Source organism: Cinclus cinclus, chromosome 4, assembly GCF_963662255.1.
Source record: "Cinclus cinclus chromosome 4, bCinCin1.1, whole genome shotgun sequence".
NCBI classification, from domain to species: domain Eukaryota; kingdom Metazoa; phylum Chordata; class Aves; order Passeriformes; family Cinclidae; genus Cinclus; species Cinclus cinclus.
Window position 1 is genome coordinate 63,572,818 of NC_085049.1, and position 27,038 is coordinate 63,599,855.

The 27,038-nt window shown below is 39.3% G+C and overlaps 1 protein-coding gene across 1 annotated transcript in view; it reads left to right on the forward strand.

Moving 5' to 3' along the window:
* The first annotated feature begins 420 nt into the window (after nucleotides 1-420).
* The window catches only part of FGD6 (FYVE, RhoGEF and PH domain containing 6), a 71,831-nt gene continuing 45,213 nt past the window's right edge, over nucleotides 421-27,038 (forward strand). Inside the window, exons 1-2 of the mRNA XM_062492534.1 lie at nucleotides 421-505; nucleotides 9,198-11,613. Coding sequence (XP_062348518.1) covers nucleotides 421-505; nucleotides 9,198-11,613 — 2,501 coding nt within the window. The remainder of the gene's footprint in view (nucleotides 506-9,197; nucleotides 11,614-27,038) is intronic.

Genomic DNA, 27,038 nt, shown 5'->3' on the forward strand with positions numbered 1-27,038 from the left:
AGGCGGACGGGGATTGCCGCCGGACGGGAGACGGAGCCGCTCGGCGCGCTCCCCGTCCGGCACCGCCGCGCGCTGCGCCCTCGGCTCGCTCGGGGAGAAGCGCGGGGCGGGGAGCGGTGAGGAGCGCACCCGGCTCGGGGCACGGCCCTCCCTGGGGTCCGCTACGGGCTCCCCGCGCCCCTCGGCACGTTTGGCCGCGGGGCCGTGCGGGCACGTCCTGCCCTCGGCTGGGGCTGAGCCGGGCTCTCCGCTCACCGCTCCGCGTGTCCCGAGCGAGTCCCTGCGCCCGGGCTGAGCTCACGGCGGGGGAGACCTGCTGGGAGCCGGCTTCTGGCAGGACAGCCAGCCCCGGGGCTGGGGCTGTTGCTCCGTCTCGCTCCGCGGAGCTGCGAGAGTGTCAGCTGCGGCTTTGCTTCGGGGATGTACCTGCCTTGGCCGGGATCTTGCAAGCAGGAGCCCCTCGGGGGTGCTGGAAAGCGTTCGCTTCTGGCCTTTCCAGCTGCGGGTTGGAACTGACCTACTTCACTGCTTTCCTTACTTTTCCTCCCCCGTTTCTTGACTGATGCCAATTTAATGACTAAAAGAGCTCCAAGGCAAATTCTTGGTTCAGAACAAGAGCACCCCGTGTTTAAGGGAATTGCTCGTATTTGTATTTGCTTGCACGGTGGTGGCTAACTTTTGTTCAGACATCTGGTAGATTAGTAGGTTCCTTTCTTATCTGCCTGAAGACGAGAATAGGAGTTGTTTCTGCATTGAAAACGTGTCGTGTAAATTATGATGTATTGGATGGAAACACAGCTAATTGTAGGGTTAAACGGCAAGCAACAAAGTCCTTCCTGTAAGGATTGGGGTGGTGGGTGTTGTAAAGAAAAAAGAAATACACACTCATCAAGCAGAAATATCAACCCGGTTCTCAGTGTTTGCTTCTCAAGTATGTCAACTTGTTATCGACTCCAGCGTTAATTAAGTTATCCAAGCTCTCATAGCTAATCAGAATTTACTGGAAAATGAAAAGCGATTTGATGCATCTTTCTGCTTCATTTAAAACGTTCCCATTTTTAATATGTTTGTCAGAACTGATTTTGTTTAGATTTTGAAAAGTATGTAATAAAGCAGGTTATCTCTGCTTGACCAGCTGTACTTTATGTTCCCGTTTCTAGTAGTGCTGCTGATTGTGCAGTTCACCCCATATCTTTTAAAAGAGCTAAACAGCTGTGCGAATAAGTGTTAGGGGGTGCTCAAGAGCTGTGCTGTTAAAATTTGATATGGCACTAAAGTTTCAGAAAGTTGGGTAGATTTTTCAGTACTAAGCAGTGATTTCAGGACTTTTAGATCATAGGTGGTGTGACTAAATCAGTTTTAAGTGTGCGTTGTGGTGTTTATGGGGAAGGTGGGACAAAGGGGTTCTGGTGAAAAAAGTAAAAGAGAAAAAGGTATGCTGAGGAGTATCAGAACAGAAAGTGGGACAATTTCGTGGCAAATCTAAATTTTAGCAAGTTTTTTCAAGAGGGAGGCATAAAGAGGGAAGATGAGGGGTATTTAAGAGGGGATGAAGACTATTTTGTGTGCGATGTATTATGTGAAGATAAAAAATAAATGGGGAACAGGTGAGACAAGATTAGAGATTCATTATGCTACTGACAGCATCCTACATGACAGCTTTTGACACTTCAGTTAAGGACAGGCAGGGTATGAAAAGGCTGAAGGATAGTATCCCTCTCTTGTGATTGCTGCAGAACACAGTGCCTATAACATATAGGCATTCCTTATAAAGCTGTTGCTCACATAAAAACAACTCCTGTATTTGAATTTCTATCCTGTGACCTACAGAATCTCTTTCCTACATTGAAATTATTTAATAGTGAATTAAGTCCTTACTCTGGTTTGTGGTGTGTAAGCCAGTTTTCTGACAACTGGTAGGTAATACAGCATCTCAGTAAAAATGGTATTGTCTGTGAAGGCTTCAGATGGAACTTGAAATGCTAGAAATCTTTCCTCTAGTTTGGCTTGAAGGGCCTAAGTACCTCTCTTGTGTCTTCTTTTAATATACCTTTAGGACAAAGCAACATGGTACACCATCATCTGTATTGCTTTAGTATTTTTAAAAGTAGCATTTGCAGGTGTATGCTTGATATGCAGGGCTTTCTCTGAGAGAGATACTGTGCTATTTGAGGGGACTGTGGTATGGGGAGAAATGCCAAACACGGCTTCTCCCAAGGACAGAAGCTGCAAAAGGTCTGAGATTGATCATCCAGCCTTAACCTCACTCCAGCTTACCTTCTTTCTGAATAATGCAGTGCATATTCATTGTCTTGCTGTGTATCTGTTCTATTTCCTCTACAAAATTGTTTCAGTTACATCTCTGACCAGAGCTGAACATAATTCCGTGATGGAGTTCTGCCACAGCTGTTGGTTACATGTTTTGAAATGTGTATGTAAGTCTGAAATTGTTGGAACTAAGGAACTATAGCACTTTTAAAGAATACTTCTATGTAATTTGAAGATTATCTTATTGTAGTGATCAACCTGTATGTTGGTTTCAATCTTCACTTACAGCTATACTCCTGCCATTGCTTTCTCATGCACTACTCAAGATATATTTATATATACACACTACGTACATAATGCCAACAAATGTCCATTTACTCATTTTCTGCCTGAAAGTATTTTGCTGGGTTCAAGTATGTGCTTTGCCTTTAAAAGGAAAAAAACCAAATGTTCAGAGTTATGACTTTGACATTTATTATTTCTTGCTAAAGAAACAGTCCTTATATGTGAATCTATAGAGCTTATTTAATGTGGGCAGAATGTATAGCTTAGGCTTGAAATTGGATTTGACAACAACAATGAGAAAAATGTATTTTAATGTCAGAAATGTAGTTCAAATGGAAAAAACATAGTGGGAACAGAATAAACAAAATCAACATGACTTTTCCAATCGAACTTCATTGCTTTCAAGGATTGAAAAAAATGAGGCCTGCAGGGTTTAATGTCCCTTTAACCCTCAAATGTGTCAAGTCTCATTAGAGTTACTCAGCTCTGTCTCTGCATGTGATCTTAAAAGGTTGTTTATTCATCTCTTGTCCTTGCTCTGAAGTTATCCGTAACTTCCCTGTTCTATTTCAATAAGTCACTGAATAACCTAAGATTTTGAAATGGATGTTTTCCTTTTGCAGCTTAATTAAGATGTTTTCTAAAACTAGTGGCTTGGGAACCACACTTTTCCCTTGTACTTTAAAAACTACATGTGTTATCTTCCGGGATGTTATGACTCATTCCTTTTTTTGTTTCTTTTGAGCACTGTGGCACCTGAGAAAATCAGAGCCTCTCCATAATGAGAAAATAAATAAACTTTTGCAGGAAATAAATTAATGATCTCACAATACTTTTTTGAGGTGTTTGCCTAGTGAAACTTTCTTTTTGTAACTGAAAACAAAGTAATTGACCTGAGAAGCCATGTAATGAGTCTTTAAAATTTAGGCTGCTGGAGAAAAAGAGTTTTAAAATACTTTATCTGTTTCTCTCTGCAGTGTATTGAGTGCCAGTGCAATAATCTCTCAGCATATCCCAAACATAGCAGTAATTATCATTCTCCCTACATGTTTTTTTAAAAGCCAGATTGGCTTTCTTGTTTTGAGACTGTGAGTTGTAGTGTTTTGTGCCAGAAATAGTCTCAGGAATAGCAAATTGGCTGTTGGAGCAAGCTCTTCCTTCTCGTGGAGAAAAAACCTGCACATTGATGTCTTGGTAGATACCCTCTGGGCATTGCATTATTTTCATATATAGCCTACAGATGTGATTTGCTATAGCTGAGAATACAGATATATGCATAGTGCATATTTAAACAAGGTGCCACAAGACAGCCAATGCATATGTTTGCTCTAGGCCAGCTGCTGCGTGGTAACTGTTTGAAGCCCTTTTCTTTTCCTAGTATGTGTGAAATAGATTTGTGAAGGAGCATGTGAAATACATGTAACCTTATAGGTGGAAAGGAATAAACTGCCATATATATTGTGTGGATGGATAAGAGTATTCGTATGACCAGGTTCTCTAAAGTAGCTGATTTGTTAAATGCCACCTTTGTTTACCCCATAGTAATTTGATCATGTACCCTTATCTTAAACTTAGGCTGAGCTGCTGTCAGAATCTGATGCCACACTGATTTACTGTTTTGTGGTTCAGAAGGGACATTGATTTAGGGTAGGTTGCAGGATCCTGCCCAGGCTACCTCTTGGGTGACTTCAGATAGTCCCATAGGGCATCCTGAATACCAGGAGGTGAACTTCTGTTCGTGTGAAGCGCTGTAAGGAAAGGAATATCAAGTTATGTCAGCTTGGCAGTGTCTAGAACCATTTGTCCCCTTTTCATGGACAGATGCGAGTCAACTTGTCTTGTTCCTGTTCTCTTGTTTTCCTAAATATGGAAGTTGTTAACATGATCTCAAAGGTATTGACATAAAATTTACCTGGGAAAAGCATTCCTTTAGCAACAGTAGGGTTTACTGCAGAAGGGGTAGTGCTACTTGATGTTTTTTGCCTCAGTTCATCTTCATATATCATAGTTTTTCCTTGTTCCTATGTAAGGCTGGGAAGAGAACAATAAGTAAAAATTTGAGAAGGATTTAAAACTGTGTAATACTAATGCTTAAGATTGCAATATCTTACTGGCTTTTCTGTTCATTCTCATGATAGTGTGTAGGGGAAGACACACAAGTGTTTTTAATTGTCAAGTTCTATCATCTGAAGAACAGAAATGAGCAGTACTTTTTAGGGTCAAAGGATTGAGAGTAGAAGTTGCTTCAGGATGTTCTCATCCTCCTCTGAAACAAATCAAAGGAAGAACAGGAGCACTTACCAGTCAAGCAGTAGCAAGTGTTGGTCACAGAGGAGATCATCAGCAGGATGAGAATGGGTGTTGCTTTTTCCTCAGCATGCTGAAGGACATAATTCACTGCAGAGATAGTCTGTTTTCTGTGCTGTGACCTGAAGTCAGACAAAGAGCACATACATTGATCTGCACAGGTGGTGCTAAGGGCAATTTGCCGTTAGAAAAATAATGCATTTTTAAATCTACTTTTTCTAAATGGGTTAGGTGTTGGTATTTTTAAGCACCTTTTTTCCCCTTCAGCATTGAGCATGGTATTGGCTGTTCCTACATGAGCAGCATATTTCCTGTTGGTGATGGCAGCATTGCTAGTCACTTCATTTATGGATTTCTTCCCTTGCATAGCCAGACAGGTTGGAGGTTATCTCTTTGACAGTTTCTCTGGCTCCTAAGCAATTAATCTGTTTATGCAAATAAAATTTCATATTTCTACTTTTAGATTTGCATTTATTGTTATCCCTGCATCCAGGGTTTCTCTTTGAGAATGGGTTAAGGTTGGAGGTGGGAGTGGGGAAAATCATAGCGATTTTCTAATTCCCTGAGTAAGACAGGCTAGAGAATCCAATGTGCAGTCCAAAGCTTCCTCTGAAAATTCTACGTGTGTCAGAAAAGTGAATTTAAGTTGCCTGTAAGTTCCTGTGGCTCCCTCACAGCACTAGGTGAGATGTTTCTGTAGTTAATTACCCTTTAGGTTTCATAAGAATTTTAGGGCTTTGTTTCTAGTTTGAGCTTGTCAAACCTTATCGGTCAGCTATGGAATCTCATCAGGGGTTAGGTGGGTAGGTTTTCTCAGTTTTGATCTTGGTTTTTTTTTTTTTTGTGATTCAAGAGCCATCTGTTATCAAAAACCTTTAACATGTGCGTAAGTACATATTTTATTACCACCTTAGTTTTTAAATTCTTGTTTAAATTAACCAGGATGAGCTCCCTTAGGATTTGAAGCATAATTTTTAGACCTTGGATGATTCTGTAGTTATTTCTGAGATTGCTGGAAGGTGTCATTGCATTTCACTAGCAGTCTGGCAGGTGCTATGTACAGAAATATTTTCAACTCCCTTCATCTTTTATACTTACCAGATTATTTACTGCTTAGCTTCATACCTGCATGGAGTTATTATAAAATAACCATGTGCAATGATTTCCAAAGTCTCTTCAATTTTTACTCTCCTAAGCATAACCAGCTCTGTCCTTAGCTGAATAGCTAGTTCCATATGGCACCAGGAAAAAGCCCACTGTCCAAACAACTAATTACCCCATGCATTTGCTCTATATTTCCTTGATTATATTTATTGTTTTTCACCTTGCTTATGCTTGCCATTTAACAAAAACTCATTCTCATATGACTTCCAGTCATTCCTTGCACCTTTATATATAACAGTTGCCTCCTACTTAGTTTTCTTTCTATTCTGGAAGGGAAATTGTCCCTTTTAGAGCACTGTTATGTAGAACTGTGTTTTTCATTAGTGAAATTGAACTAATTTATAATCAACTGAACTTTAGTTCTTGATTTCCAATGTAAATCTACTATACTTTTACCCTTGTCAGCTGCTGTAATTTTTTCTAAGTAATTCATTGCTTGTATTCTTCAGAAACTTAAAGATATTTTGTTAAGGAAAACTACTGGTATGCATTCCCTTCCTGGAGTCTTTCCTCTCACATCACATTTATGTTTGAAAGGGCTCTTCATCACATTCCTTTCTGATGGAGCGTTTGACTCCAGATCTGTATTGATACTGAGACTGTAATGTGCCTGTTAATACATTGACCCTTATGTACTCTAGATGTAATGTGCAATCAGTTAAAAGCAGACAGTAGTGTCTTTATTATCCCACACAATTTGTTGGTCTCTTCTGTCTGTCTCAATGCTTTTTAACATTGAAGTAATTTGAAAAATTCTAGTAGCCTTCAGAAATCAGATTGAATTGCACTCATTATCAGAAGTGAATTTTTTTGCTCTGTTCATTATCCAGGTTTCTGCCACTGGCTTACAAACCACTGGTCTATTTGCTTTGCTTTACATATTTGTGGTTTAGTTTTAATAAAGTGATGGGGGTTTTGATAGTTTATATTCGGGTAATGGTGTCATGTCTTAACCTTCTGAGTGTGCTCCCTAATAAATACTAGTTAAAAGCCCTGCAAAGTAATCTAGTTTGGTGGTATCCAAAATGTTAGGCACTCCCGCTATGGAGAAACTTCCAAGGTTATGGACTTAAGTTTGTGTGTGGGAAAAACAATTAACAGGATATTGCTTACCTAGCCAGTGTTTAATCTCCTATATCATTTTCAACCTGTTTCTCTCACTTGGGCATCAGGAAGGGGTCCAAAGCAGCCTGTCTCTCTCCTGTTTCCAGGAACTTTAATAACTTAGTAAACATTACTGAACATGGCCCAGGTCTACTACTGTGTTGTGTTCTGTGACAAACTGGGCATCTCTTCTTTGTTTCTTTTTTACCATGAGAAACAGGCTCCTTTACCACTATCACTTCATATTCCAATTGAATAAGCAGTTGACTTGTCTGAAAGTGAGTGTACAGCTCTCTTCTGCTGTTGAGGATCAGTAGTTACCCACCTAAAGTTTTAATTTTTTTTTTTCTAGCAAATTATTGGCTCATCTCTGTGTGGGAAACCTGCCTTTAGATGGGATGTAGAAGGTGGGATGGCCTTGGCAGTAAGTGGTAGTTGGATAACTTGTCAGTGGCTATAGGGAGCTGTACCTTTGGAAAGATATTATAGATTCCCTCTTGCAAAATTTCTTTAAAATTTTCTCTGCCATCAGAGACTGCCATCAGAGGTTTATCTCTTCACTAATGTAATGGCAGCAAGGGCAGCCATTCTAAGTGTAGGTAGAAGCAGTCTGGGTGCTACTTAGTGATTCATATCCTAGAAAAAACATGGTTTTACTGTTTCTGGCTCTCTGCTTAGAGCAGTAGCTTGCTCTTTAGGAAATAGTTGCAACTGAGGGCATCTGCCTTTTTTGTTTGTTTTGTTTACCCATCTAGATTTCCTTCAAACAAGCAAATCCCCACAAAACAAACGTAAACTTTGAAACTTCATTCTCACATTTCTAGGCTGGAGATTAAGATATAGTGCATATCTGTAGTAATAATGGTGGTAAAACTCAACCAAACACCAAACCCACATTTCAAAGGGAATAATAAATCAATGGTATACCCTATCTATTTGCATGTGAAACATTAATGTGTTTTCTTGAGGGTGTTATTTAGCATGTATATGACTTACTGAAAGTATACCAAAATATTGATCAAAACAAAGCTAGTAAATTCTGAGGTAATATACAAACAGCATGAGAACCTTGTTTACTTTTTAAATTTGCACATATCAAGAAACACTCAGAGGACTTAGAAATCTGAAAATATTCCAGCATATGGAAATGAATTGGTCATAATAATCTCCTGAAATATTGAAACATTTCAGACGTACTTTTTAAAAAAGCAACCACAAAACAAGCAAACAAACCCCCCCCCCCCCAAACCACTCAAACAACAGGATCAAAACTCCACAATCTCAAAGTTCCTCCTGAGCTCCTTTTTCTGAGTGCTGTGCACTCTCCCCAGGGTTTGCCATCTTGTTGTGCCAAGTGGGTCATAATTCATACTAGTGGTGACTGTTTCTAGGTCAGACATGTTGGGAAGAGTAATTTTGTACGAGGCACAGAAGTGGTGTTTTGCAATAGAAAGGTACTGCCTTGCTACAAATTACTGCATCAACTTCATACCACTGACTAACTGAATTTTTGGTAGTGACATGCCAGTTCTGCAACTGGTGCAGTAATTCCTCTCAGTGCTGTTTGAAGAGGAGAGGAAGGGAATGAGGAATTTTAGGTCACATATTTCTCAAGGTGGTGGAGGAAGGGACTGAATTACCCCGGTCACTATTCTGGTTATCCCATTGTCTTCGTGGCTTATTGTACGTGTGGGCATTTAACATAGTTGCAACATTTTAAAATGGTATTACAGTTAAAACTGCAAAACCAGGCAAATCTGCTCTGCTGTTCTTGGCATCAGACTAGCATCTGAGGGACTACATGTACTAATATTATATAAAACTGTTTATGAAAAGACTTTGAAAACTTCCCTACCACTCCTTGATGTGCCTATTAAAGCAAAGAAAGGCAACTAGTAAAAAAGTGATGTTAGGCAAGGAAGGCATGCTTTTAAGAGAAAAATGTATCCAAACATACACTGAGATCTTGTAGATCACAAATGTTACAAAACTTCTAATGCTACTGTGTTACAGATGAAATTGTTCTGTGAGCAATAGTGACTAAAGTCTTTATTTTCCATCCTTCCTAGAAATTAAGAAGCCACCAGTGGCCCCCAAACCAAAATTTGTCCTAGGACACAAGGCAGCACCTCCACCTGTTGCACCGAAGCCTGATATTGTACTTTCGGGTGGGATACAAGCAGCAAGGAAAACCAAGCCAGCAATTGCACCAAAACCAAAGGTTCTCAAGAGCTCCTCCATCCCAGAAGTGAAACCTCCATCGTCTACACGAAAAAGCACAAAAAGCTTTGAGGAACACAGGGAAGGTTCTTCTAAAACTCTAGACCATTTGAACTATAAAAATGAAACCTCAGAAGGGAGTACTGGAAGCACAGCATATATTCTACCTGTGTCACCTTGCAAATTTGAATGCCTTCATAAACTTGGAAATGGAGAGAACACCTGTAAAACTCAGATCATTCTTGAGCACTTCGACACCTTAGAGAACATCAAGCTTGGTGAAAGAAATGCACTGTCTCTGGGGGATAGTCACAATGAAAAATTGGCAAGTAGAAGTCAGGTGGTTTTGAAAGCCAGCATTTTGGAAGAGAAACTTAAGGATGTCCTAACTCATGGTGTGTTTCCTAACAGCAGTCCTGTGAGGCGCAGGTATTCAGACAAATTTGACAAAGGGGATGGCAGCAGTTCCAAAACCAATGTTAAAATAGAGTTTATGGAACTTGTACAGTCTTCATCATCTTCTGAGGTAGCTAAAGGGAAGCAACAAAATGCTGATGGTAAGATTATTGCTGATGAGTTTCACGTGTCTGAAATTTGTCCTAGTTTGACTGAAATTAATCACAGTTGTTCTTCCCCTCTGGACAAGAAAACTCTAGAGAATGAAAATTTAAGTAGCATTAGGATGTTTTCAGGTGAAGTAGGGATGAAAGCAGATACTGAGAAAACCTCCCCTGGAACATCTTCAGTCCTAAGCTCCAAAGTGCTTCCTATCCCTAAGCCAAGAAAGCCACGTGCTGCATGTTTAGTCCGTCAGGATGGCATAGACAGCACAGGAGAAGGAACAAAGGAAACATCTAATTCAGAGAAAGATTCTTATGGTGGTGTGGACCAAAGCTTAAAAAAGCCAGCAAGAATTAATGTCATTGGTCAAAGTGTTTGTTATAACAATAATGCAGAAATGTTTAATCCTGAAAAATGTGAGGTAACTCAAAGCAATGCAGAAAAAATGTCTCAGGTAAAGGAACCTGCTGTGAAAGAGTCAGCTTCACCAAATCTTTTGCCTCAGTTTTCATACAGGAGTCCTGATTTGGTGAGACGTGTTGAATCATCTTTAAATGCAGACCGTAACTCCATGGATGAGATAATAGATGACACCAGTATGCCAGATGCTGTGGACAAAAGAACTGACTTTGTCAGGTGTGGTACCCTGTCCATGAGTTTGCCAAAGCAGCTCAAATTGGCAAGCAGTCAGCACTCGTCTGCTTCTAACAGTCTCCATGTTTCCCCACAAAACGTGGAAAATAAAGAAGCTAAAATAAAAGATGAGAGTTCCCCAAAAGTTATTCCTAAGAAGCCACAGAGGCATGGCCTTCCAGCTGCTGGCCTGCTGAAAAAAGCTGCATCAGCAGAGCTTGTGGACAAAAGTTCTTACACCTCCAGTGAGGACAAATCGAACAGCCTTCTAGAAGGATCTCACTTTGCAGATCCACGAGCCAAGGAGCAGGATGCACTTTCATCCTGTGACATACCCAAACGTTCTTCTGAAAAACCCGTCTGGAAGTTGCCTCATCCTATTCTTCCATTTTCAGGAAATTCTGAATCATTAAAAACTGCTACCAGCTTCAGCCATCTGACTGTTGTGACGAAGCCTAGGGCCAAGTCTCTGTCTGCTGTGGACATGGACAGGACAGACAAGCCCTGCAAAGACCATCACAAGAAAAATAGCTTGAAAAAGCTTCTGAACATGAAACTGTCTGTTTGCTTAAAGAAAAGTGACTTCCAAAAATTTCTGTCTAAAGGCAGCCAGTCAATGGAGAGTGCTATTTCCAACCTTTCCAATGGGGATGGGTATGGAAATAACAGGAATATAGGGTCTGTAGGCAGTGAAAGGAAACCTAAATCTGCCAAGGCACATTCCATAGAAATAAGTAGTCCAGCATTACAGAAGAAGAGGCAGAGAAACAGAAGTCAGCCTGAGATGCGAAATAACCAAAGGCTGGAGTCTTTAGAAAGACATGGACTTTTGGGGGAGAATTTTTCCCAAATGCCTTTGAATTCTGTAACCAGCACTTGTGATCCAGAGTATGAGAATGTGCGTCACTATGAGGAAATACCTGAGTATGAGAACTTGCCTTTTGCAATGGGTGCTAGGAGAAATCTCTGCCCTGAATGGCAGAACTCCAGCAGCATGGAAGACCAGAGCACTGACTTCTATGAAGTTGAGGAACCTTGTGAAGCTGCAAGCAGGCGTTGGAGACTTGACAGGTAAAATAAAGAGAAAAGGGAAGTTTAACAGCTGCATTGTAATTCTCTTGGTTGTAAATATGTTTAAATGATAATTTGAGGGGCTGTTAACCTCTTTCGTTAAATGTCAGCAGGACAGTCGTTCTTGTATATCTTTCTGTAGGCTTTTGTTTTTTTGAAAACTGCTTGTACTTGGCAGTTAGTCAAGAGGAAAAGTAAGCTAGTTATTCTTCATATATTCCTCAAAATTTGGGAAACTTTTCCAGGTTTAATTAAAGCAAATCAGATACAGTCATGTATTTATATCCAAGAATACTTCAATGGGGAGGAATGAACCTTACCAGTCTCACGATGAAGTGGAATAACTATCCAAAGAGTGCATAGTTGCTAGGTTTGTAGGGGGAATGAATATATTTTTAGGTCAGTTGATAGAGCTGGGAAAAGCAGACAAGCTTTTGGTTATGCAAATTCTTCATCAGGTCTGGAAAGCTTTTTTGGGTATAACAGAAGCTACTGCCTCTCTCTGAATACAGTGAGTCTTCTGTATCTGCCTGTGCTCCCAGCAAAGGTGGCAGTGGTGCACAATTTCTGTGTGACTCATAGAATATTTGTGTTGTGGGGTTTGGTAACTCTGCAGCTTGCCACTGTGTTTCTTTAGCTCAGGAGGTGGTGGAGACAGATAATATCAGCAGATTCAAAAAGGGATTGGACAGGTTCATAGACATGAGGAAACAGCCTCCATTTGCCCCAGGGAGGTTTGGATTTGATATTAGGGAAATTTTTTTCGCTGAAAGGGTGGGCAGTCAGGCACTGGAATAGGCTACTGAGGGAAGTGGTGAAATCACTGTCCCTGGAAGGTTCAAGAAATGGCTGCCTGTGGCAGACCTGGGGGACATGGTTTAGTGATGAACATGGCAGTGCTGGTTTACAGTTGGACTGAATGATCTTTGAGGTATTTTCCAACCTTAATGATTCTGTGATTCTGTGTCCAAAACAACTGCTAAATGGAATAGATTTTTAATACTTGTATTGCTGTGATGGATGCTGAGAAGAGAAATGGGCCACAGATAGTGGCCAGACATATGTGCTCTCCCTAAACAGTATCACTTAGTGTGTCTGTCAGTGTGGTAACAGGTAAAGCATTGCTTTGTCCCAATGCAGTATCATGCAATTTCTTAACTTCAGCTCATCAGTTTTTCTTACAGCTCATAAATATTTATCTCAAATCAGCAATAAGGATTTGAATGAAATATGCAGTCTGTTTATTTCAAATTCCCCAGTGAACTTCTTCACACTATTGGGAACATATGCATAATCATAAGAATAAATGAATTAGCTTCTAGATAGTCACATTTAACTTCATTTTTCACTGAGAGTTACTAAGCATTGTTTCATTTTGGATGCGTAGGGCAAACACGTGCTCCAAAGAATCTGTGTTCTCTTATGGAGGAAGAGACAAATATTTTAAGGGGCATCCTATGCTAATTGTTTTATAGCTAATATTATCAACATGGGTCTGTTTGGTGGAAAGCATGAAACCTTATCATGGAAAGTAGTATTTATAGTTACGGGCTAGGTACTGGTACATTTAATCAAGTGGTTGTTGAGTATATTTATCATTTACAGCAGGGTGTTCTTTTAGTTTTGTCCTTGGCATACTTTAAGTTACTGACAGAGTGTATGCTTTTTAAGTCTAATCTTTGAGCATCTTTCAGGGATTTTGTCCACACACTCTTGGTGTTCCCTCAGTTGGGTGTACCTGAGAAGGGTGGGACCAAACTTGAATAAGGATGCATTTCACGTGCTTATGTGACTCATTTTGATTTGTGTTATTTTGTTCTGCATACAGGTGAATATCTGTCTGCTTTATGTATGAAGCATGGTGTATGTGAGATTGCAGTTGCTTCTGAAGTGAAATTCTGTAGTTTTCTTAACTGGCTAAATGTGTGAGGTTTATTGCTATTCCCTCTCCACACAAACCTTCCCAGTACTGATGGTGATCAAGGGTTTAAGTGGCCTCACTGGCACATTTACACCTGAAGCTGCTCCCCAAGTTGGATGTTCTTGGCACAGCTGGGGTTGTCTTGTTTTTCTTTAAAAAGCACACATAGAAAAACAGAACTAGAGCCATTTATGTGTTTAAATTAAATTGAACTAAATAGTTGGAAACTACCTTATGAAACAAGTATTACATGTAGTTACTTCATTAGATTTCAGAGAATAAAGAAATCCCCAGGGGAAAAAAAGGGGGGCACAACAGATCAGTAGTCTCTTGACCTGGATCAGTGCTGCTGGGAGGGCAGGGATGAATATTCGTTTTGGGAGGTGTAAGGGTCCTCGCCCAGATGGGCCAGGACAGTCTCCAGTTTTCCCATCCAGTATTATCTCAAATCCTTTGAAGCTTCCTTATCAATGTTGTCTTACCCTTTCTGCATAGCTCTGTAAGAGCTTTTTATCATTTCCTGGGCCAGGCTGTATTACAAAAGCAGTTAGAGAAACAGTGCTGCTGTTATTGAAATAATTGCCTCTTGCATTTTCCCTAGCCTGTCAGAACATGCACTCAGCTCTTTTTCATAGATCATGGCACACAAATTCCTGTAATGCACTGCTAATAGGAATCTCAAAGCAAATTATGCTATGATTAAAGCCAATGTACAAATGAGATTGTTCTTCTGAGAAATTCAGACCAATTGCCCACACTTCTAGTCATAATAGTGCATTCAATATATTAAGTCAAATGCCAGTCTTGCCATTACTAGAAGAGTTCAATGGTGTCTTTAGCTCATGCTACATTTCTTTCTGGAGGAAAAAATACGATTTTGATAATGTACTTAATGCTTTGGTGGTTACAGAGGAATTTCCTCGCAATCCCATCTGGTGAAACCGGTATGCTTTAATGGAGAATGGTAATAGCTTTTGACACTTTTATCTGAACTTCATATGTCTCATTTTATTCAGCTGTGTTTTGTTTGCTTGAGCCTCCCCACAGGGAATTAAATGTAAGTGGCAGGCCTGGGTAATTAATGGTAGGTATCAGCTGTCAGGACCTCATTTCTGAGATACTTGATGTCAAACTCCTTTCTACTGAAAAGAGAAGGCTTGGCTTTGAAAGGAAGAGAGTCAAGGTCCTGATCCTGTGTATGAACCACTGAGGTGGAACAGGTGCTGCTGATGGGAGTCAGAATAGATTTGTTTTTTGTTAAGTAGTTCAGGGGAATAGTTTCAATAAAGTAAATAGTGTCAGTAGCTTGGGAGCAGATAGTCTATGTTTTGTTTCCATTATACAAAAAAGAAGTCTTTCAAAATGGTGTTTAAGGATTGTTTATTTTGGTCTAGCCTACCTGTTTGATGGCCAATTTAAAATGGTTAATTTAGATTAATGTGTTTTTATGAGGACTCTGTAAACAAAGTGAGTGAAGACTAGATGCTGTGAGATAGAAAATGTGCTGTTAAGTGTAAAAGAAGTTTTAAATATAATTATCCAGTCAGATAACATCAGGAAATGCAGCTCTCTGTGTTTGCTAGGTTTTGTGTGGGCTTTTTATTTGTTTGTTTTGGGTTCTGTTTTCTTTGGCATTTTGTTGGGGCTTTTTATTTTTTTTTGTTTGTTTGTTTGTTTGTTTTGGGTTCTGTTTTCTTTGGCATTTTGTTGGGGCTTTTTATTTTTTTTTGTTTGTTTGTTTGTTTTTTTGAGAAAGCAATGGTTCAGGCCTGAAAAGTGAGATGAAAAGTCAGTCATGCTGGTACCACAACTCATTTAGTGTTGTCAGGAACCAGTAGTTGTCATGATTGTTTCAAAGTAACACCATTCTTTTGAAAATTACAAATGAAAGAGAAATATGCATTTGTTACCACATTTTTAGTGTCAAACCTTTATTCTGAGGAGGACAGCGAAATCCTCCTTAGATCTAAAAGTAACACTGAGTGTACATTTGTTCAGTGAACTAAAGGTGCAAAGAACAGTAAGTGTGCCTTGGAACATATGTCATGCTGCAGGAGATAGAAACTTAAACCTGTTTGGATCTTGTGGCCTTCCTTTTGGTATTACATTTTTCTAGCTAAGGCAGCTGTATTTTAGGTTGAATAAGTATATTCCTTCAGCCTTCTGGGAATAGTATACTGTATTTACTGGCTACTTTTGACAGTGTTCCTTGAAGATGTTGCAATGCTAATTTATTTATGGCTGTGTCACTGTGTTTTCAGCTAGGGTTTTTCTTTGGGGAGGGGGAGTACCATGTGACAAGAATCTTTTATGATTTCAATGTTGGTTTAATCAAATATTACTTTGTATTTTACCCACACCTGCTGATTTAGAATAATCCATTGGGTTTCCAGAAATGAGCATGTCAATGCAAAATATAAGTTTAGTTTTCTGTACTAAATTCTGTTTTGGGGACTGAGTCCACGGAGATAATTAAGTGTCCATGAAAACCTTTGTGGAATATTGAATTTTATGTTGAAATCTGTGTGGTTAAGTACTCCACTTTGAGACATATTCCCCTTTGATGTTTTGGTGAGCGTTTTTTGTATGTTTTTGTTTATTTTGTGAGGGGTTTTTTGTGTGTTTTTGAGGTTTTGGGGTTTTTTTGCAATTGTGAAATTCCCATTCAGAAACACTAAATTAAGAAAAGACTGCAAGATCTAAATAACATTTAGAATACTGTAAGTTCAAACCCTTTTTCTGAGATGTGAATGCACAAAATAAGTTTTAGTTATTGAATGTGTTAGACCCATGTCTTCTTTTTATTGAATTTTTTGGAAGGGTATTACTTCCTGATAAGTAGAGGTCAAGTATGTACATTTTTTTTTTAGTTTCATCTGTTTCTCAAAGATTATTTTCTGATCTGAAGAAGGTCGGTTCCTCCTTCTGTATCAGCTCTGCAGTTTTGCCTTGTCTTCCAATTTCCCCTGTGTGTCTAGCTGGGTTCTGCCACCCTTAGTTGTACATAAAACTCTTCCTCTGCAATTGCCCATCAGGTTTTAATGAAACAGCTATGATAATAGCCTATTTAGGTTTCCTATCAAGCTTCATTATCCTTGGTCATGTGTTATTACTGGCTTTCTTTTTGTGTTGTGCTTCCTTGAGCCTGCCCTTCTTTTCCCCTCGCTCCTTTTCTCCGTCGTGGTGCAGCAGGAAGGTCCTTGCCAGCTCTGAGGGCTTGTCAGTAAGGACTGAGTCAGAGGGCTCAGATCTGCACTCCCAGTCCCCTGCAAGGCTGACTGCAGAGCCCCTCTGGCAGTCCCAGCCCCGGAGCTGGGAGTGGGCAGGAATGGACAAAGCAATTCTTGCCTATCAGATATAAGGAACAAGCCATTTTGCTGACTTGTCAGTTTTTTGCTCTTGCTGACCATGAAGAAACAAATTCTGTAATTGTTAGGTGTGTCTAATCGGAGTCAAATCAGGGAGGCATGGAAGTACTGGTGAGAAATGATAGTAGTACATTTGCTTGGGAATATTCATGTTTGACATAAGGACTTTGGGGAGAATGCAGGCGCTCGGAACCTTGCGTCTGGAATTCCTCTATTTTGTAGTGTCAAGTTAATTATTTTGTACCACTAGGATAGCATGTCAAACTACATGAAAGTCTCGCAGTTAATTTTTTTTCTTTTTTACTCAGGAGAGCATATGGACTGTTTTGGGTTTTCTTTTCTTTCTTTCCATTAAATTTTTTGTGAGTCAATGTCTCCTTGGTCTGCTTTTCCAGTAAGGGAAGTTTTGCTTAGCATTGGAGTGTCTTTAGCTATACAGCTTTACAGTTTAGTCTGCTATACAACCTGAAATAAAATGCATATACTGTAAGGAGAAAATAGGCACTCTGGAAAAATATTCAAATCTTCTAAAGCAAACTAATTGACCTATGCTGATATTCTCCCCCCTTGCCTCCCTCTATTTTTAACATTTTTAAAAATCAGAATAAGTAGGAACTTTATTAGAACCTTGACACATTCTTATGCAAGTATGTTTTTGAGATGTGCTTATTTAATCTGTTTTGACAGTGGGAGAGATCCTGAGGTCTGATTATTTCCAGTCAGTGAGAGAGAGAAAGAAGTTGGAGAACTACATTTTTCCAGTACTGTTATACTGGTGTATAATCCAGTCATAAAAAGATTTCAATGTCTTATGACATGCAAATAATTGTGAAGATCCCCAAGATGGTAATGAAAAAGAATTTTTGTCTTTGATATTTGTTTCATCCCTCTTTTCAAGGGCTCCCTCTTGATTTTGGTAAAAGAAAGAGATGGGTGAAGAAGGCTGGCATGGTCAGGGAAACTTCAGACAGAGTTGGAGGTGTAATAATTGAAGTCTTGTCAGTTATCAGGTGCTGTTACAAGTGCTACGTAAAAACAGATGTGGTTTCAATTCTCCACGTTATCTTGTTATTTTATGTAGTTAGGGCTGGGTGTGCTTGTGAGTACAAGAGGCAGTAAGATGGTGGTGGTGGTGATGAGGCAGGTGCTGCTGTGAGTGCTGCCCAGCTGCTGGGTGAATCCTCATCTGCTCTCCAAAAGATTTGGTGGCTACTTTGGTCGCAGTCTTGAGCAGTCTAGAAAATTACATCCTATTAACCTTGATGCACATGCAATCCATGTGCATTAAAAGAGCCATTTTGAGGGTAAACTATGCTATCCTTTGTTTCCTGCTGAAGAAATGCTCACCACAGATAGCAAAAATATCCAAACTTCTGTTGCCGTTGCTCCCCCGGTACAATACAAGGATGTCCTTGTCCTTCCGGTGACGTTGCCCTCAGCTCAGTGCGCTGGCTCTTGGCTTCAGCTGGAGGGTGGCTCAGTGTGCCGTGGGGGAGCCCAAAGGAAGCAAAGCCATGTATAAAGTTGCTGCGTCCCTTGGGCTGCTTCCTAACCCCCCTGGTCCTGGGGAACAGGAACTGCAGTGTCGCGCACTTTCGTACATTAATCTGCAGTGCTTTATCTTTGTCTTTCCTCTTTAATTCTGTATTTGTGTTTTTCCTAATTTTGGCATTCTCCGTATGTATTTCCTTTTCTTAAAGGCGGAGGAAGCTAAGTTAACGCTGCGTATTTGTCACCCATGATGGCCTTTCTCCCCCGCCTCCAACGTGTGCGCTGTCTCCTTTTGCCAACCGTGATATAAATTAGCAAAATGTAGCTCTAGAGAATACATCAGATGCAGAGTGGAGAGTCAAATGTGATATGAGAATTGATGAAAGACCCATTTATATGCTCAACAGCAGCCTTTTCCTGTGGGTTATTTTCAGCATCAGCTCAGGAAATGTGTTTGTGAAGCTCTGTGGCACAGTGATATTCCAACTGCATTCTGATGTAATAGTATGTGTAAAACAGTAAGATTTTTGGGTGGCACAAAATAAATACGTAAAGAAAGTGATCAAAATATAAACTTTGTTCTTTATTTAAATGTGAACGGTGCTATTAATATGCCGCGTTTACCCAACATTTCTATTTGACCTAGTTAAAGATCTCTTAGGGAACAGATTTACAAAAGTGTGCAGCTATGTTGTTTCAATGTGCTAGACAAAATTTAGGTAAAGAAATGCTGGTTTTATTTCAGATGCTAGAATCCAGTAAGTTTCATTTAGAAACATAAGGTTTATACAGGTTTTAATTTTTCTTTAAAATCTCTTTGCACTTATGAAAAACTGTTCTACTCAAGCAGAAGACTAAAGAAATCTCTAAGATGCATATAAATAAATATAGCTTTTACCAAACCTACAGTTTTGAAAGCTACAACCTGAGCCTTACGGCTCAATGATTTCAACTGCTCAGAGTTCACTTGGGTTTTTTGTTACTTTTTTCCCAGTGATGTTTGTGAGGGTGGGCTGTTCTGTACAGAGTTTTAGAGGAGCTGAAAAGTTTATAAAGAATGTCTAAATCCCATTTTTCTAATTTGTGCATAAGATTAGAGGAAGAGATAGCACAAGTCTAATCTTGCAAGCAGCTCAGTTATTCTTTAGTATTAGTCTGTGTTGCTCTTGACCAAACTATTTCACCTTCTTTTCTGACATACTGTCCAGGAAGCTGCATCAGCTCTTGTGCATGCAGAGAGTTGTGTGTTTAGGAATTAAGCCACTCCATTTTTATTTGAGATCTAGGTCACTACCTTTTGAGTAATCTGTTACTCAGCTTTCTTCTGTCATCTTCTCAATATCTGGTAAGCAAAAAAACCTGACTGCAATAGGATGTGCGTTATTTTTGGATTGACTGAGCAACTGTTTGAAGAGAGATATTAGAGCCCTGATTCAGGAATAGTCATGCAAAAATCATAAAACTAATGCAGAGTCAGTACAGAAGATACCGGTTAGGGGCTTGCATTAACTCTGATTATAGTGAGCAGAAGTAGCTATGCATTGGAATGTCATGGTAGCTCTGGCAGGCTAAGGTCAATTTTATTTGAAATGGGTATTAATAGGAAGTTTTGTTCTCACTTGGGTTTTCCCTTTCCTATTTGATACATGTGTTTTGACACTTTTTGTCACAGTTATATTATAGTTTCCCAGAAGTCTATTCAGTGTGTGTTAGAGTTCTGTTGTGGTTTTCCCTTTTTTTGTGTGACTGGAAAATGAAGTGTTATTTTTCTTCTGATCCTGCTGTCCTTTCCCAATCTACTTCATCCCACTAGGGTCTCTTTTGTGAATTGAGAGAAGTTAGAATAAGAGGTCCTGATTGCAAATGAGTGCCATATTTTTCTGGTCCTTTTTTAATATTGTTTTTGCCAGGATGCCGGGAGCTTTTCCCAAAGGTCCTGCCCATGACCCCTGCAGCTCTCCCTATGAAACAAGAATTAATGATGGGGGAAGGCAAAAAACTCTAAATTTTGCTGTAAATCTCTATAAGGGGATAATTTTGAGAGCTGTTCACACCTTTTTAAAACTCTGCTTTCTGAAGTCATGCTGCAAAATATGCTCATGACTGTAAATTCTCTTTACATACCCTGGGAGACAGGTAATCCCTTACAGCTTTTGGTGGTCACGGAATGCGGGGACCCCTTTCCCTTTACATGCTTCCAGACAAGAATTTAAATCCCTAGGTTTTGCTTCAGTATTTCACTTTACAGAACCAGTGCTTGAGACTGTCCCATTGCATCCTCCTGGAACATATTCCCTATATTGGCATCATCTTCTTTTGGCACCTTTGTTGGGATGGGTGAGATAAGTAAGACTTCTGGCCTAGGCTACATTTCACTCTCATTTTTTGCTTCATGGTCCAATATGCCCAAAGAAGAATGGAAAAGCAGGGGAACATGAAGATGGCAATGAAGGTGGGGAATTTTTATCTTTAATGGTAGACAGTCACCATTGTTCAGAAGATCTGAAGTGCAGGTGACAGTTCTGACTTTATGGAGGGTTAGGCTCCAGGTGCATCTAGAGTGATATGAAATTCATCTTTCTGCTTTCTAGACTGGCTTGTGAAAGGAAATGTGCTGGTGTTAACTTCTTCAGGCTGGTTGTGGAGGGAAGGTATTGCAGCAAAATGTAACTCATCCGAAAAATGCAGTAATTGGTGCCTTTACTGGTCTTGCTGATCAGTTACCTCAGTATGTATTTTCTTAAACAGTCCATAATAATGGACTTGTTATCTTGGTTAGTATTCCTGATTGTCAGTCTGAGTGTCTGTCCTGCTTGTCAGCCATGCCACACTGTTCAGGAGCTGAGTTGTCCTGCTGTGGGCACCAGTTTTGTTGCAGAATTTTGAACTAAGACCTCTCTCTTTCTTATCCTTTTCTTTTTAGATGTGGCTTTGCTGTGGTGAGTGTAGAAACATCTGAAGCATGCATGTGTGTTTATGTTGAACTTTCCAGGGAGCTGAGGAATTGTCAACAAACGGTCTCACTGAAGTTGACTTTGGTGAGCATGGGAGGCTTCCTGTGGTGAGCCATCCTTGGGTGCCTCTGGCCTCAGGAGCTCATGTTTGCAAATCACAACTAAATAAGGAGATAATTTGGGATCTGTTTGCACCTTTTTTTAAACCGTGCTTTTTAAAATTGTGCTGTGGAAATATGGGCATGACTGTATTGATCATAGTGTGCCTGAAGTAGGGTGACTGATAGAATGGATTACTTATTAAATTTTTTACCTTTTTTAAATGTAAAGCGCATATCACAAATGCACTTTTTTTGGGTTTTTTCTGTTTTTTTTTTTGCTTAGAATGTGAGTCAGCTGTGTTTTTCTTTCATCTCATTGAGGGAAGTAGTATGTGCTGTCATGACCTGAGGATAACAAATGCTAAACTGAATGCTGCTGGCTGCAAATGCTGGGATAACTTGGTTCAAGCACATCAGGTGCAGAAGTTTGCAACATGCTCTGCCAAGTATAAAAGGAGCTGCCAGTGGCATGATCTAGCAGGCTAAATCTGTGGTGGCAGCTCTTGCAGTGTTGGTGATACCCTCCTTGCCCAGAAGTCCCAGGTGTAACCAGTGAGTGTCAGAGGTAAGGACTGGGGCAAAGAGGGTAGTTCTCGGTGTTTCTCCTGGCAAGAGCAAACTCCTGGCATTCCCACATGGCTTCTCTCAGCAGCCAGCCCATTGCCCAGGAGGCAGCAGACAGCTTTCAAAGTGCAAGTGGCTCTGAATGAAAATCCATTTCAAATAGATTGTATCGAGCTTTTCTTTTGATAGTGTATGTCATCAAGGATCCTGTTTTTTTGTAAGAAAAGACACTAATGAGTGCATAGAAGTACATATGATATTATTTAAAATAATTCTGTTCAAATTCTTGAAGTCTTAAAATTGAAATTTGAAAAAGGAACCTGGAGTGCACAAAATATTTTCAATTGTAGTTGCTCAGCTGGATACTAGTCATTTCTGTTTTCTAGCTGTGATACTTTGAGGAGTGTTTATATTTGTAATTGAATCCTTAAAAGTCTCTAACCAGCCTGGAGAGAATATAGTACAATAGTTCTAAGCAATGCAAATAGTCATGGATTCATTGGCTTAGTTTGCTTGCCCCTTGTTTTGTGATGCTTTTTATTTTAAAGACCATTGTAGAGGTCTGTTTTATTCCTTGACATGCCACCCTTACCATGCCTTCCACCTGTGGAAGGATTGCTCACAGAAGGATCTAATGAATCTCACATATGATCTGTTTCAGTAGTCTTAAAAAATACAAAGAAAGAGAGGATCAAAATAATTTGTCATGTTCCTTGGGATCACACCAATAAAAATCTCATGTCTGGTTGCCTTTTTTCTTGTTATTAGTCGTAATAATAACTTATTAATACCATTGACTTCTTATTGCAGAAGAACAAGTGGCATAACGTGTTATTGTGTAAAATCACATTTGAGAGGGCACCTTGCTATCTTTCTCTCTTGCTGTGAAAAAGCACCATTTTTGGCAGAGAAGTTGGAGCCCAAGCAGCTTGGCTGCAATAAGGCAACCAGTCTCCAGTGCTGGCAGCCACATCAGCACTGTGAGAAACGCAGCAGCATCCACCAGCCTTTTTCACACTGTCCACTACAGCTAGAGAAGAGAGATGTGATCTCAGCTTCAGCTTTTTTCATCTGTGAGTGTCATTAAACCAGAGAGGTGACTGGTGCTGTAGAAATAATTCAGAGAAGTAATCCCCCTGGCCTGGGTTGTATTTCATCTTCATTTGCTGCTTCCTGGTCCAGTGTGCCTGAAGGAGAAATGAAAAGCAGGGGGACATGAAGACAACAACAAGGGATGGGATATTTTTAGCTCTAATGGTAAATGCCACTGTTGTTCAGAGAATCTGAAGTTCAAATGAGAGGTGAATATTAAGGTCTAATTAAGCTCCAGGTGCATCTAGAGTGATATGAAATTCATCTTTCTGCTTTCTAGACTGGCTTGTGAAAGGAAATGTGCTGGTGTTGACTTCTTCAGGCTGGTTGTAGCAGGGAGGTATTGCAGCAAAATGTAACTCATCCAAAAAGTGCAGTAATTGATGCCTTTAATAATCTTGGTGATCAGTTATCTCATTATATATATATTTTCTTAAACCTTCCATAGGAGCTCACTCGTGATCTTGGTTGGCATCCTTTATTATCTTAGTGTTTTGCCTAGTGTGCTTGCTTTCTAGAACTGGTTTTGCTTTTCCAAAACCTGCAGTAATTAAATAATAAAGACACTGGACTGTCTTTAAAAAGAAGCATAAATAATGAAATAATTAATAAATAAAAGCAGAAGAAATTCACTAAACAAAGCAAAAAGGCTATTAACCAAGCATTAATTTCACTTTTGCTTTGACTTGCCAGGAGCATCTTCTGTTGTTTGAGCACCCAAATCAGGGAATTACTTCCTAAATTGTTTCGGGATATGAATTTGAGTTCTATATTTACAGTCCTTCCTAGAAAGAGATTCTGAATTTAGATAGGACTGAACAGAAAAGATGCCATAAAACATTTTGTTTCTTTAAGTCTTTTACTGTTGCATTTTCCCAGAAGTGTACAACTAGTGTTCATGGAATGAATCAGTTAGTGAGGCATATTTACAGCTATTAGGAGTATGAGGGGCTATGAAAAAAAAACCAAACAATGTTATCAGCTATTGCCTTCACAGAGAACCAGCGTGCTTTTAGGTCTTAAAAATCCAGCAGCTGAATATGCCTTAATTACTAAAATTGGTTGCAGGGAATGGTGATGTTAAGAATTGAAAATAAGCACTAATAATAGTTGCTTGCTCTCTGGGGAAAAATGAGGTGCACACAGCTGTGAAATGATTGTGAAATGCTGTAATGATATGAAAAGGATTTGAGATTAAATATTATAATAGGGCATGTTTAGTTGCTCTCTGAAGTTCTGGTGTATATTTTTTAGTTGAGTAGGAACTTCAGTTTGTGTAATTTTGCCTGCATGTTGAAAGCTTGCTTTAGCAATAAACAAACAAACATTACACCCACAAAAAAAACACACAATAAAATATTGGAGGAAGAGACAGAAGGATAAAGCAGAGTATACTGGAGACTCCTTTTAAAACAACAAAAGGATGAGAAATTAAAAGAGTTTAGCCGTGTTGTGTGCAAGGCTCTGTTCATTCAGCATTCCTACATATTTTTATTACTTACTGAAAGTAGGAAAAAGATCTAAAAATAATGAAGATCACAAGGAAATGTGTGTAAAGCAGTAGCGTGGATGAATCTATTTGAGCAAATACTTTGGAGCTGTGGAAACTTGCTTTTTTAGTAGTTATGGTGATGCTAACACTTGAAGTCGTTCCAATATACTATAAAATACTTAATGTTGGAGCATTCCATGGCAGAGAATCTTTCTGAATGATCTCAGTCAGCCTTAAAATACTATTTGCTTTCTAAAGGAGTTGGAAATGGAGACTGAAATGTTAATTGTGACTTCAGCTATACACCCCTATGCAGGGTCCAAATCAACAGTGTGTGAAAATGAAGCCACAGGTGTATTTGAAGGTTCTATAGTAAGACAAATAAACAAGTCTGAACTAGTCTTCATCATCTCATGAAGACAATAAGTGGTTTTTATGCTGATTTACAGTGGTAATAGTCTGATGGCAGTTTTTAAATTTTGACAGTTTATCTTGCCGTGTGTCTTGCTAGGACCAGTGTGTTTTATTTCATTGATGTTTTACTATTACAATAGGAAAATGCAGAACAACTTGTATGCATCATCCCATAAGCCACTCATTCCAAGGCAAACTAATGATTCCTGCATTTTATGTGTGAAATAAGAAAGCCCCACATCTATATTTAGATAACTTGCTCACAAGATATGGCAAGATGTTCTTACTCAGTGCACAGCACAGTGAGTTGGCAGGGCTGGTGTTTCACATGACTGATAATGCAGAAGTTTCTATTGGTATTGCTGTGGGTAGGACAAAGAATCGTGATGGAGAGAGAACAAGATAGAGACAGTTCACAGTACCACCAAAATATCTATCAGAAGAGCCACTTAAAATAAGCCTTACTGTGTACTTGTGGTATTTTGGAAAAGGGGGATTAATATGTGTTAGAAAAGACTCTGTTTATTTAAAGACTTATTACTATTTCCAGAGGCAGTTAAAGTGCAAGGGATTTCACTTTATCCAGAGATAACTTTAAGAGAGCTATACATACACTTATGTTATAGATGACTTCAGAGGTAAAAGTACAGAAAAGAGTAATCAGTAAATACAAATCTGCTTTCTGTTTCACCAGAAAAGCTGTCCATGAAAGGTTAAAGTGTAATGTATGAGGAGAACTGCAGGTGGCTGATAAACACCAATGGACACAGTAACTCTGTCCCCATTTTCTATGAAGAAGAGGACACAACTGGAGATACCACTGGGAGGTATCTACCCCTGGCTCCAGTATTGCATCCTATCCCTGAACTGATGGCTTATTTGATTCTGGAAAATGGCTGAGTGTTAACTGACTCTTGATCATTAATCATCTAATTATCCAATGTGTTTTTTCTTTAAAAAACAAAGAAAAGAAGGGAGAAAGTATTAAAAATACCACTAAAAAAACACTCAACAAGATGTATCATGTGGAAGAACCAGAGGGCTGTGAACTGAGCAAATACAGGATAAAAGTAGAGTTAGATACTGTATGTAAGATTTTATACATGGTTCTCTTAGCTGTCATAGCTTCCTTTATGTGAATGGCAGATGCATAAGCACCACACAGAGGTGGTGTTTTCTGGCCACAAAGGCCAGAAAAGCAGCTTACTGCTTAAATATTGTGATTTATACGAAGGAAAACAATTTATACAGTGAGTGGCTGTCATTTGTGGACACTTACTACACATCCTAAATTGTCAGTATAATTATTAAAAATTTTAAGTAGTTTTTTGCTGGAACTTTCTATTAGATAAGCTGATTAATCTTATGTTTAGAAAATGCTTCACACAACACAAACCAGCTGGTTTGTTCTTCATCCTTCAGTGTTGAGAGGATTATGTTTGTGCAAGTAAAATACAGCTTCACCTGGAAGTATTCTTGTTTCTGACTTCCAAAAGGGTGGATTTTCTAAAACTTCTAAGTTTTGGCTCAGCTGCCCTGAAAAGTTTAAATGGAAAATGACAATAAAGTCTGGGACTGGGCTTTCAATCGAGTATGCTGAGGCAAAAGAACAGTGATGTCACAGGTGTGAAAACAATGTTTTCTTGATGAGAAGGAATCTCAGTTAAAGGAAAATGAAACAGCTAGGAAATATATTTTTCCTATATTAAGGCTAGGAAATAGGGCAATAAAATATCCTTTTACAAAAATGGACATTAATGAATAATAGACTAAAAAGTGTATTCCAGTGTGGTCAGAGATAAAACACTTAATATATTTTGCAGTGGGGGAAAAGATATTCTTGATCAGAGACAGATTCAGTGACAGATGTGGATAGTAAAGCTGAGTAATTTAGTAAAGTAAGGAGCAGCAGTAATTTCTGTTACAGGTTTTGACTAAAGCTGGGGCATATATCTACTTCATGTCATTCTACTGATGTAAAAAAGATGTTTGTCATAGTGAAAGAATATGAGATGACATCTGCTAAAA